Below are 12767 nucleotides of genomic sequence, written 5' to 3'. Positions count from 1 at the left end.
CCCACACTTTCAGGAGTAGATTTATAGTCTCTTTATAGCCTCGCTCATAGCTCTTCAAAAGCCCGGATTCCAACAAGGTAAAAATATTGTTATGAGCGTGGCTAGTTACCAGCTTCCCCAGGAGTGCACTGTCCTCTGATTCATAAGCACCTCAATAGCTGGGCTGCAATAAAGTACCCTTTAAAGTAGGGGAGATTTAAACCCCCCCACTCCACTCATTTATACAAGTATTCCAGCTTAATTCGCACTCGCTTTCTTCCCCATATTAAATCATTAATTATTCTTTCCATGAGTTTAAAATGTTTGTCTTGTATCCAAATAGGTGTATTCCTGAGCACATAAAGAAATTGTGGTAGTATCACCATTTTAACTAGTGAAACTCGATCAGCTCTGGATAGGGGAAGTTTCAGCCAGATTCCTATTTTAGCTCTGATCTTTACCATTATGGGGATCAGATTGAGTTGTACAAAATTTTCAACCCGAGGCGATATAGTCAAACCCAAGTATTGAATAGTATCAACAATATCCAACTGTGTAGCAGGAACCTCCTTTTGTGGCAGGGGATCTATTGGGAGCAGACTAGTTTTTGCCCAGTTTATTCGGAGACCAGATACCTCACCAAATGCGTTAACCATTTGAATAATCCTAGGAAGAATGATTTCCGTATGATCTATAAAAAACAGGATGTCATCTGCATATAGTGAGATGCGGTCCTGTGTTCCTAGGGTACCAAATCCTTTAATCTGGTCATCCTGCCTAATGGCCAACGCAAGGGGCTCGATATAAATATCGAATAACAGGGGAGATAATGGGCAACCCTGTCGGGTGCCTCTGTTTAGATCAATACTACTACTCAGAATTCCATTGAGACTCAGTTTTGCCCTTGGGGATCTATACAACAGCCTAAGAGTACGTATAAATTTTTCCCCAAAGCCCATCTTAGCAAGAACCTTCCAGAGGAAGCGCCACTCCACCCTGTCAAAGGCCTTAGAAGCATCCAATGACAGGATGGAGCGGGCAGTCCCCCCCGGGGCATGGATATTAGAGAAGAGTCGGTGTAAATTATGGTGTGTACCCTTGTTTTGTATAAAGCCACTCTGATCAGGATGCACAATGGAGGAAATGACCCTAGAGAGCCTTGTGGCCAGGACCCTCGCAAGAAGCTTTACATCTGCATTAAGCAGTGAAATTGGTCTATAGGATTCTAAATCTAAAGGGTCCTTGCCTTTTTTTGGAATTAATATTATTATGGCCTCCATCATTGAGTCTGGAAGCATCCCCTCCTCTGTTGATTCAGCAAAGACCTCCAATAGTCTGGGAAGAATACAGTCCTCATATTTACTATAGAATTCATATGGAAGCCCGTCTGAGCCAGGGGTGGAGTTAGTTGAGCATAATTTAATAGCTCCCTCAAGTTCCTGAATTGAGACCTCCATTTCTAGTGCTTTCCTTTGCATCTCGGTAATTGTTGGAAACTTGATCCTATCTAAATAAAGATCTATCTTATCATCTGTAATGTTGGAGTCAGCTTTATACAAATCAACAAAGTAGTCAAGAAAAGCCTTCTCCACCAGGCCCTGTGAAGTGACTATCCTACCATCACTCAATCGAACCTTATCTATATGTTTTTTAGGTTGTTGATTGGAGATTACTCTAGCGAGGAGTTTACCAGGTCGCCCTGACTCTGTAAAGTATTTTTGCCCCTTAAAAAAAAGGTTCTGTTGGGCCTTATCCAATAAAAACTTAGCATATATTTGTGTGGCTCTTTGCATATTTTCCCTATTCTTCTCCGTCTTATGCATCTGGAAGGATTCTGTCGCCAACACTACGTGTTCTTCTAGATTTTTCTGTTTTTTTCCATATTCCTTTCTAAGGTACGTGATATTACTAACCATCAATCCCCTCATATACGCCTTATAGGTGTCCCATACTACTTGAATTTTTGTTGAGCTGTAATTAATATCCCAGAATCGGCCTATGTCATTTCGAATTGCTTCATGCGTCTTTATAACTGATAACCAATAGGGATTTAATCTAAAGGGAGATTTTGGTATATATCTTTCCTGAGATAGACATAGTTCAATTAGTATCGGAGAGTGATCTGATATTGACCTTGTTTCATATTTCATTCGCTTTATAAGTTTCACGTATTTACTGTTAATCAATACAAGATCTATTCTGGACAATGATTTACCTGCTTTGCTAGAGCATGAAAAAGCCCTTTTCCCCTGTCTCAGGTGTTCCCAAGCATCCTCAAATCCAATCTCCATGCAGAACCGTGCCAGGGGGGACCCCCGGAGCGGACTGTCACTCCTAGCTCTCGTAGAAACCCTGTCACAGAGAGGATCGATGACACAGTTAAAGTCACCCATAATCAATGTTGGACATTCTGGCCATTTATCCATGAATAGTAGAAGAGAGTTAAGAACCGAGAGAGAAAACGGCGGAGGGATATAGACAAAGGCCAAGATACATATCTTCCCCCCTATCCTACAATATAGGAAAATAAATCTCCCCTGTTGGTCAACAGAGGATGCCTCACAAACGAAATCAATAAGTCTGTGTATCAGCACCGTGACACCTCTCGAATAATTGGAGAGGGTGGAATGAAACGTGTGCGCAGCCCATCCCCTGTCGAGCACTCTAGTATTCTCCTCAGGTAAGATGGGTCTCTAACAAGCAAATTATTGCTGGTAGGTGGGCCTGAGTTAAATCAAAAATCGCTTGTCTCTTACCTCTATCTCCCAGACCACGTATATTCCAAGCAAGAATTCTAGTCAGCGTCATTACCAGTGGTCAGATGGAAAAACCGGAGAAAGAGGAAGAACAAGACAAAGAAAACTAAAACAAGGGAAACTACACCTACCCTGACGCACCACAGCCCAACCCCACCCCCCCCTCCCCTCACCCCCCTCCTACCCCTCACCCCCCTTCCACATGCAATCCACCACATATTGTAGTAGATTTCTTTCCTATGACCAACCCTCGACCCTCCCCCCACTCAGCCACCCCCACACCGCGATTAGGAAGCAAAGAAAACTATATTTCTTTTTTTTATTTTTTTTTTATTTTTTTTTTAAGGGTATAAGCCCCTTATAATACTAATTATTCCCGCCCGATCGTAACCCAATTGAGTCATCGATTGTTTCGCTCTAGCCAATCCGCGGCTTCTTCTGAGGTATCAAAAAAAAAGATTTTATCTTCAAAAACAATCCGCAATTTGGCCGGGAATATAAGAGAATATTTAATATCCCTTTCTCTTAGCTTCTTTTTAACAGTCATAAATGTGCGTCTCTTTTCTTGTATTTCTTTCGAAAAATCAGGAAAAAAGGCCAGTCTAATCCCGTTATACAGAACCGGTGAGGATTCCCTCGCCCTTCTCAGGAGGACATCTCTGTCCCCTGTAGTCAGTAGCTTAGCAAGGATTGACCGAGGTTGTCTCCCTGGAATTGGTTTTCCTCCTGGGACCCGATGGGCTCTTTCAATCATAAAAAGAGGAGAGAATGACTCTTTACCAAAGTTCTCAAGAATTAATTTCTGTACAAATTCAGTTGGATTTTTTCCTTCCTCACCCTCTGGGATCCCTATTATTCTCACATTATATCTTCGTGACCTATCCTCCAGGTCCACTGCCTTTTTCTTCAAGAGATTATATTCCACTTTAAGTGTAGAAACTTCCGTATTTATTTTTTTGGATTCCTTCTGTATTAGGGTGACAGAACTTTCAAGGGTGTTGACTCTGTCTCGCATTTTGGACAATTCATCTTTTATTAGTCCCACATCAACTTGAATAAATCCAAGTTGGGTTGTAACCACCTGTATTAGGTCCCCGTTCTGTTTAACCGCTAGGAGTATTTCTTCCAGCGGTGAAGAGTTATCATTAGGGATTGCTTCCCCCATTATTCCATCTTCCTCTTCAGGGTATCTAGCGCCTTTTTGTATTTCTAGGTCTGTTACCTCCGATTCATAATTTTTTTTTTCCAAAAACTCCTTTTGTCCACCCCTCGTATTGACCCTTGGGGACTTCAGAAACTGGTCCAATTTTGTTGGTTCAGCAGTTTTGGACCCATGTTTCTGACCTGATAGATCAGTCGAACGCCTAAAGGCTTTTGGGCCCATAGCTTATTCCTCTTTATTCCTTTTTTTAAAATATTTATTTTTATTTAATTTTTTTTGGAGTATTTATTTGGTTTTTATTTATTTTTTTATTTTTTTTCCCCCCTTATTCCGCCTCCTTCTCTCCTTTAAATATATATCTTTTCTTCTTTGCTCTCCTTCTTTCTCTTTTTTTTTTTTTTTACTTTTTCCTTTTTCCTTATTCCTTATCCCCCTTTCCCTTTTTTTTTTAAAGTGCCTTCTTCTTAATTCTGTTTCTCTTCTCCTTTTTTTTTTTCGCTCTCCCCCTTTTTTTTTTTTTTTTTTGTGTCCACTCTTCTTTATACTCTTTCCCCTCTTATTATTATTTTTTTTTTTTTTTTTCCCCCTCTCCACCTTATACTTTAAACTTTAGAGTTCACTTTCTTGTAATCATGTGCGATCATGTGCAATTTTGTCAAACTCCGTTTCAAGGTTAGTTGGAGTCAGCAATCGTGAGGAGGTTAGTCACTAAAGAAGAGAAGCTTATCAGCTTATCATCTTCTCCAGCAATCCATTAGGTGGGGGGAACACAAATAGGGGGGGAACACAGAGGTTACTCACGGCACCAAAGGGGGGGTAGCAGTTCAGGCAGGAGCCGGAGGCACAGTCCACGGGGGTAAAGGAAAAAAGAACCTCCAGACAACAAACTGTTCACATCGACTTAGTGGGCGAAAAAGGAGGCAGGAGCGCAGAGTCGGGAATGGCAGAAACAACAAGCAGCAGCATGCAGGCTTGGACAAAAAGCAGGAACCAGAGGCACCCCCCACATCCGAACCAGCAGTCGATAACAGCGCCGCGGTTCAACAACGCTGATCACCCGTTCCCGGTTACAGAGAAGGTGGATGGAGGATTCGGCACAGAGACGCCAGCATAGTCGAGGTGGCAGCGGTGTAGCTGAGCAGCGGGGAAAGCCGGGAGCGCGACGTCCACTACGTCATCACGTCATCCCCCCATCACATGAAGTTGCACTTGAAGACGCCGGCGGACTACTGCACTCAGCAGGCGCTCTAATCTCGTCAGGGACCTCACTCCTCTTTTCTGGATTTGCTTTTTCTTCTTTTCGCTGTATAACCTCCGATTGTATTAGTCCATGCGTCCACTTGTAAAGTGCTATGGAATAGGCTGGGGCTATAGAAAGGGGTCTCCTGGGAGTTATACTGATGGCCTACCCTCAGGATAGGTGGGGGTCCGACACCTGGCACTGTTTGGAGAGGTTGTGGTGCTCCGGGACCTCATCGCTTACCAAGCAGAGCGCCATACGCTGTGTAGTGGCGGTGATTGGTATTGCAGCCCAGACCCATTCACTAGAATGTAACCGATGGACGGGACGTCACTGGTCTAGGAGGAGCCACTTACCGTGGCTTTATGGACCTGCTGTCACTTTAGGCCAATAAATGGCGAATAACGGGGGGGGGGGGGGGGGGGGGGATTTTATATATATATATATATATATATATATATATATATTATATAAAATCTCCGGTGACTATCTTGTAACCGCCATGTCACCAGCAGGGGTAGATGAGGATCCCACCAATCAGCCCCTCTTGGATTGGGGTGATCTGCAGCCACCCCCCAATATCCACGGTGTAACGCGGCGATCCCAGATGAAATCTTACGGAGAAGTCAGCACGAGGCGCCTGACTACAGAGATCACCGCGGCTCAGGCCTCAGGGAATAATTCCTCAAGGGATTCATCGAGGTGAGAAAACTGCTGCGGGGAGCGCTGCGCTCATCTATAATGTAATTAAATCATCCAGGGACGGGCAGAAGAAGACACGTCTGGAATGAGGCCGGGCGAGGGGACTCAATTAGTCTCCAGAATCTGCAGCCAAGAACCTGGTAGAGCACAGCGTACATATATACTGCACCGCAGGAAGGAGAAGCTATGGCTCCTGACACCCCGGACCTCCAGATTACATTACACCGTCCTAGCGGAGCTCACCTCTGGGATTACACAGCCTCAAATCAAGGACTTCACTGAGCCCCAACCTCCATTACTAATCCTGGTGTCTTCTTATCAGCCCCCTCAAGGACCAGGACCACCGTGCCAGAGACACCTTCACATCCCCCCAGATTATGGCATCAAACAGCCCTTCAAGAAAGCTGCAGTTTGCACAAAAAGTCCTTCAATTCACAAAAAGAATAGAGTGTGGTCTCCAGGAGGGAGCGGGGCCTAGAACCAGTGCTCCCACCTCAGTCACAGACTAGAATACCTGCGCCAGGCGGTGGTCAGGATTACGGAAATACGGGGTGGGCTACGCTCTCCCCATTCACTTCAATGGGGTCACAGAAACAGCAGTGTATAGTCCAGTCGGCCCATTCTGTAACCCTGGCGGCTGCCGAATATGATGGAGATTCCCATCTAAGCTACAGGAGAGTCCGGAGATATTGGTGAGACGACCCCCCCCCCCCCCCCCCATGTCCCTGTGGACGAGGGGTCTCCTTACTATACGCAGGAGTAGTGATCAGGTCAGTCCACCGCTCCATTCACTTCTAGGGGAGGATAATCCCTTTAATAAATCTGTTCAACTCTGCTTGCTGTCAGGGAATTAGGAAGCAAGGCAAGCCATGTGCACGGGCCAAACACAGGGGCACGTGGCATCCATTTACTGGGACATTCACGGCAGAATGGGTTAACCCTCTCCCATAGCAGGCAATGTATGCCTTCCACAGATTAGTGGCATGTGTACGTGGTCCGATACTGGTCACTGCTGAGGGTCTGCTCCAACTGTTCAGACCATCTTCTGCTGATACACTGTAACAAACAAGTGCTGCTGCCAGGGTATTCTGATGACAGGCCAGGATCTCTAGGACCCAGGGCAGCCGACCTAAAGCTCCATGAACTGTAGGCCCCCTCCAGCGCAGCGCCGTGTGTCCGCCGGTCTGCTCCCCTCGTTGAGGCCCGCTCCTGTAGTTACCCGATCCCCTCCGTCTTCTCCCTCGATGTACACCCCTTACATCCCGGTTCTCCATTGACAAAGTGTCCCCCTGCTGGACCCCGGTGATCTGCGGGGAGTCCTGACAGTAAGGGGGGTCTGCGCGGTGACCGCACCAAAAATGGACCTGTATATCTTGAAGACCGCGCTGCATGCCTCGGCCGTATGGACTGTGGCACGGCCTCAGCGCAGATTCGGGAAAACCCTCCATCGGAACATGCTCTAAGGGAACGTTCGTACAATGGCTTTCTGGCACGGATCCTGCGCCAGAAACGCACGCAGATCTTCCCCATTTACTGTGATGGCGAATCTGCATGTTAATCCAAACATGGCTCCTGCAGACACGGGCCCACGACCCGCACTACTACATGCACTACTTTTAGGCGATGCAGAAGCACAAACAGAAACCCCACGGAGAAGCTCCGATCTGTGACCCTCTGTTTGGCACCGCACCTTCCGTTCAAGTGAATGGGTCGGCATCGGTGATACAGGGCGCGCGGTCGTGTACATGAGCCCAGCGCTGTCCGGCGGTTACTACACTGGCGACTGCGCTGGAATAAGAGGCCAGAAATCTAATCCATGTGCCAAAACCTGTTCACCGCCTAGGAGCTGGCACAGTTTAGGCCAGTTTGGCGGGAGGCTCCACCCCCACCCGCTATGCCCTGCTCCTTTTAAAAAATGTCGAGAAGCTCAAAAAGTTTCACATTTTGGCACAAATTTGGCAGCCACCATAATCTGTGACTTTTTGATGCCACATTGATAAATCTCCTTCAATTTCCCTGCAGCGCCACCACAGGGGGAATTAGGTATTACACATGACTGGTCCTCCACAGAGAGAGACGCTCTTGGTAACTGCTCTCCATCCTGGCCAGGAGGTGAGGACCTCCCTGCTGCAGGACAAGAGGGTTTCTGGACAATCCCTTTAACCACAGCAGAGAGTGAGCATGAAATGTGACGGCCTCTGTGTATTCTCTGGACGTGACGCAGTGAGCTCCCCCTAGTGGTGGCAGCAGGCAGACAGATTCTGGATGTGGAGCCCGGAGCTCCAGCCCCTATAAGGAAAATGTCAGGACGTAGTAGTGGGGACATCAGGACCTCCACTGACCCGTCCTGAGGCACAAAACAATGGCTCAGATTCACTACGGATTCTGCTCGCAACTTTGAAGCAAAATGCTGCATCGCGCATTTCTGTAATTTAGGGGTGTGGTTTAGCTGGACAGGGGCGTGGCCTAAATTGTAGCCTTGTACACCAAAAGTCAACGTGGGCCCGTCTTCCATGAGCCAGTGTGACCGACCGCCGGGCCCGTGTGACCGACCGCCGGGCCCGTGTGACCGACCGCCGGGCCCGTGTGACCGACCGCCGGGTCCGTGTGACCGACCGCCGGGCCCGTGTGACCGACCGCCGGTTGCTGCACTACGTAATTACACTCAATTAAGACACGTCATAAAGGTAAAGGAGATCGCCGTAATCACTGCTGGAAATGACAGGGTGCGGTAATGAGTACACAGGTGAGGCACTACCTGGCGCGCTGCCCAATGGATTTACACCAGTCAACCGCTAACTTTCCCAGATTCCTTACCATGTTAAAGACACCTGCTTGCTGTCAGTGAACATCCAGAGGCTGAGAACCCCTAGCAGGGCTGGCCAACCTGCGGCTCTCCAGCTGTTGGAAAACTACATTTTCCATCATGCCCTGCTGTAGGCTGATAGCTATAGGCTGCCTGGGCATGCTGGGAGTTGTAGTTTTGCAACAGCTGGAGAGCCGCAGGTTGGCCAGCCCTGCCCTACAGTCTCCCCTCCTGACACGTCTGTCTTACTGACTCCTGGCTTTCCCCAAGGAATAACAATCCTGGAAGCTCTATTCTTAGGCTACTTTCACACTTGCAGCAGGACGGATCCGACAGGCTGTTCACCCTGTCGGATCCGTCCTTCCGCCACGCCGCCGCTCCGTCCCCATTGACTATAATGGGGACGGGGGTGGCGCTCCGGCGCAGTACGGCGGTGCACGGCGAAAGGCCGCCGGACTAAAAGTTCTGCATGTCCGACTTCTTAGTCCGGCGGCCTCTGACCGCGAACTGCCATACTGCGCCGGAGCGCCTCTCCGTCCCCATTATAGTCAAAAGACGGATCTGTCCTGCCACAAGTGTGAAAGTACCCCTATGACTCTATGTTGTGCTATTCCTCTATTACTCCCACTAGAACATTACAAGAGAGGGCTGGGACGCCCCCCACACACTGGGAGATCACTGATCCAACTAGGATCAGTGCTTTGGCTGACTTTCATCCTACATGTAAGGGTTTATGCAGATGAGCGCATTATTTTTCCGCGTTCAATCCGTGATTTTTGCAAATCGGACGCGGACACATCCACTTCAACGGGGCCGCAAAAGATGCGGACAGCTCTCTGTGTACTGTTCGCCTCCATTCCGCAGCCCGCAAAAAATACTAATAAAATAGAAGATCTACTATTGTTGTCGGCGCACAACTCGCTCAGCTCTGCTTCATCTGTACACAGCCGTGCCTGGAGAATACATATCAGAACACTCAGCTTCTTGTTATGGGGGGCAGTGAGATCACTGGAAATCCCCCTATAACTCCTCCTGTCAGGGGACTCTCTGACCACCAGCCAATAGCAGTGACATGATCCGGGTCAGTGAGATTCCTCCAGAGGCGGGGGAGGGGAGGACGCAGTGAGCTCAGCGCTCACATCCCGTTAATTGATGACTTCCTCCCCACCCCCACCCCCTCGTATCCAAGCTTCCCGTCCACAACAAGCTGAGGCCCAGGACAAGGCTCCACCGCCACCTATACGGCAGTACTGTCCCAGCAAACACAGGCGTATGGCGGGTTTATGTCTGGATACCTCTATAGGTTTCTGCTTTCACACGGCATTTTCCTTCTGGGCCCTTTCGGCCTACGTGAGCCCGCTACGCTCCGCTTCATGCACGCGCCGGTCCGTTATTACCTTCTGCAAACCACGGATCCGCCAGATCTGGATCCCTTCCGTGTGCCATTCGTATGCGCCTCACTCCCATGAAAGAACTGTGCCCGTCCACGGTATGGTACGGAGACTCGCCGGCAGTGCGCCCCGGGACGGAGACTCGCCGGGAGGGCGCCCCGGGACGGAGACTCGCCGGGAGGGCGCCCCGGGACGGAGACTCGCCGGGAGGGCGCCCCGGGACGGAGACTCGCCGGGAGGGCGCCCCGGGACGGAGACTCGCCGGCAGGGCGCCCCGGGACGGAGACTCGCCGGCAGGGCGCCCCGGGACGGAGACTCGCCGGCAGGGCGCTCCGGGACGGAGACTCGCCGGCAGGGCGCCCCGGGACGGAGACTCGCCGGCAGGGCGCCCCGGGACGGAGACTCGCCGGCAGGGCGCCCCGGGACGGAGACTCGCCGGCAGGGCGCCCCGGGACGGAGACTCGCCGGCAGGGCGCCCCGGGACGGAGACTCGCCGGCAGGGCGCCCCGGGACGGAGACTCGCCGGCAGGGCGCCCCGGGACGGAGACTCGCCGGCAGGGCGCCCCGGGACGGAGACTCGCCGGCAGGGCGCCCCGGGACGGAGACTCGCCGGCAGGGCGCCCCGGGACGGAGACTCGCCGGCAGTGCGCCCCGGGAAGCAAATATCCAAAGAGGGGTCTCCCGAGAAGGAGAACCGTCTCACCAGCGCCACCTACTGGAAGTGGCTCCCTATGAGTGAAGATCTGAGGGGCAAGCCACCTAAAACAGCTGTCGGATCTGTGGCCTGGCTATATCCAAGGCTTGTTGGAGAGTCGGATCTTGCCTCACAGGGGCCACGTCCACTAGGTGGCGCTGCCGAGACTCTTCTCTTCCTTGAGAGACGCCTCACTGGCAGGGAATGGGATCGCAGCCATAGAGGGCATTTATATGGTGCGGTCAAATCGCAGAGGGGAAGTTTTAGGCTGTAATGACCCCAAATGAAAACTGCAGTTTTGCAAAAAAATAAAAAGTTAGGCAATATCGTAGTAATAGCACCCAATATGGACGTCTCCCTCCAGCAAATAGCATTCATTATGTAGAGAAAGATTAATACAAGGCACTTACTAATGTATTGTGATTGTCCATATTGCTTCCTTTCATTTTTCCATCACATTATACATTGTTCGTTTCCATGGTTACGACCACCCTGCAATCCATCAGCAGTGGTCGTGCTTGAATAGGAAACAGCACAGCCTATGCGCGCTCCCACGGTCCCGGTCACCAGAGAGGCCGATGCTTTTTCCTATAGTCTGCAAGCACGACCACCACTGCTGGATTGCAGGGTGGTCTGTAACCATGGAAACGAGCAGTGTATGATGTGATGGAAAAATGAATCCAGCCAGCAAAGGAGGCAATATGGACAATCACAGTACATTAGTAAGAGCTTTGTATTTATTGTATCTACATGATAAATGATTTCTGCTGAAGTGACACAGCCCCTAAGTCAGGCTTACTAAGGAGGTTTCTATTCACTGACATCAAGCATCGGTCTTATATACGTATATGGGTTTTACAGGGGTTGGTGCACAGCTCATGACGGAGCGTCCAGTCCTTGCGATCAGATCCGGAGGACGCTGCGGCGATTGTAACGCTCTCGTGTTGGGGGGGTACTGGACCTGACAACCGGATTGTTCACCAGGGTCATCGCCATAGCAACGAGACCGACAGTGACAACTTACCTGACAACAAAACCCGACTACAGACCGACAACACAATGTATACGCACAGCGGGTATTTTTCGTCACAGTGTCACAGTGTAGTGACACCGTTACCATAGTAACCATCCCGTCATAAGATATGGGAACAATCTAGGCTAGAATGGCCATCGTGCGCTCCTTCGCCATCAATGGTGTCCACAATCGGTAAAACCGCCACAATAAACGCGGAACATTACGAATCGCCATCGTTTTTTTTCCCATTGGCGTGCGCCATGATTCTCTTATTGGTCGGGTCGGTTGCCATGGAGACGTCTCTCTATGACAACAGGCCCCGACACCGACAACAAAAGCTACTGAGGTGCCAATGGGGCATGCTGGGACCTGTGCTCCTCCAGGCCTCGGAGTATACCCACACAATGAGGCTGGCACCTACCTGGCAGCGGGGGAGCAGCTCTGGTAGCGGGTTCCTCTCCTCTGGGACATGATGCCGCCGTCTCTGGCTCCAGTTCACACCGTACAGCCGCGCGCGCCGCTTGGCATGGCCCCGTTACCGTTCTCCTCCTGCCCGACCTCTCACTAGGCGCGTCCACGGCCTCCAAGCGCGCGGCCGGTGCCCTAGCCTCGTCCACGCATGCGCAGCTGCGCCCGGGAGGCGGGGAGAGGTGCGCGCGCCCGAGCGCCTCAATGTGAGGTGAAATGGTCTCCGTCCTGCAGAGAAGCCGCAGCTCAGAGCCGGCGGGCAGGCTGATGCGGTTTTTGCCCAGGCCGCAGACCACTGACAGGCCTTCTCCGCCTCCAGCATCCCTCTGCTGCTTGGCCTGGGAGTGACAGCCGCTCCTCACTGGTCACGTGGGAGGCCAGGCCCGGGTATTGCTTCCCCACAGGGGGCTTATTTCTTGCAGCACAAGATGCATTTGTGATGGCGCCGCTTAATGTCCCGCGTCTTGTATTTAAAAATAGAGTAAATAAAAAATAAAAGATTTTCTTTGTCCCTCCATATTGTGACAGCCGTTCCTGTGAGGGGCTCATTCATT

At 50.4% G+C, this 12767-nt stretch overlaps 1 protein-coding gene across 2 annotated transcripts in view; it reads right to left on the bottom strand.

Annotated features, from left to right (window-relative positions):
- The window catches only part of LOC122939272 (dynein axonemal assembly factor 9-like), an 82236-nt gene extending 69909 nt beyond the window's left edge, over positions 1-12327 (bottom strand). For both annotated transcript variants that reach the window (XM_044295345.1, XM_044295352.1), the window contains exon 1: positions 12167-12327. In XM_044295345.1, the coding sequence (XP_044151280.1) occupies positions 12167-12216 (50 nt within the window). In that variant the 5' untranslated portion in view covers positions 12217-12327. The remainder of the gene's footprint in view (positions 1-12166) is intronic.
- Between the last annotated feature and the right edge of the window lie 440 nt (positions 12328-12767).

The sequence above is a fragment of the Bufo gargarizans genome, chromosome 1 (genome assembly GCF_014858855.1).
Source record: "Bufo gargarizans isolate SCDJY-AF-19 chromosome 1, ASM1485885v1, whole genome shotgun sequence".
Lineage (NCBI taxonomy): Eukaryota > Metazoa > Chordata > Amphibia > Anura > Bufonidae > Bufo > Bufo gargarizans.
Note: the sequence above shows the minus strand (reverse complement) of the source record. Positions and strands in the feature narration are given on the sequence as shown.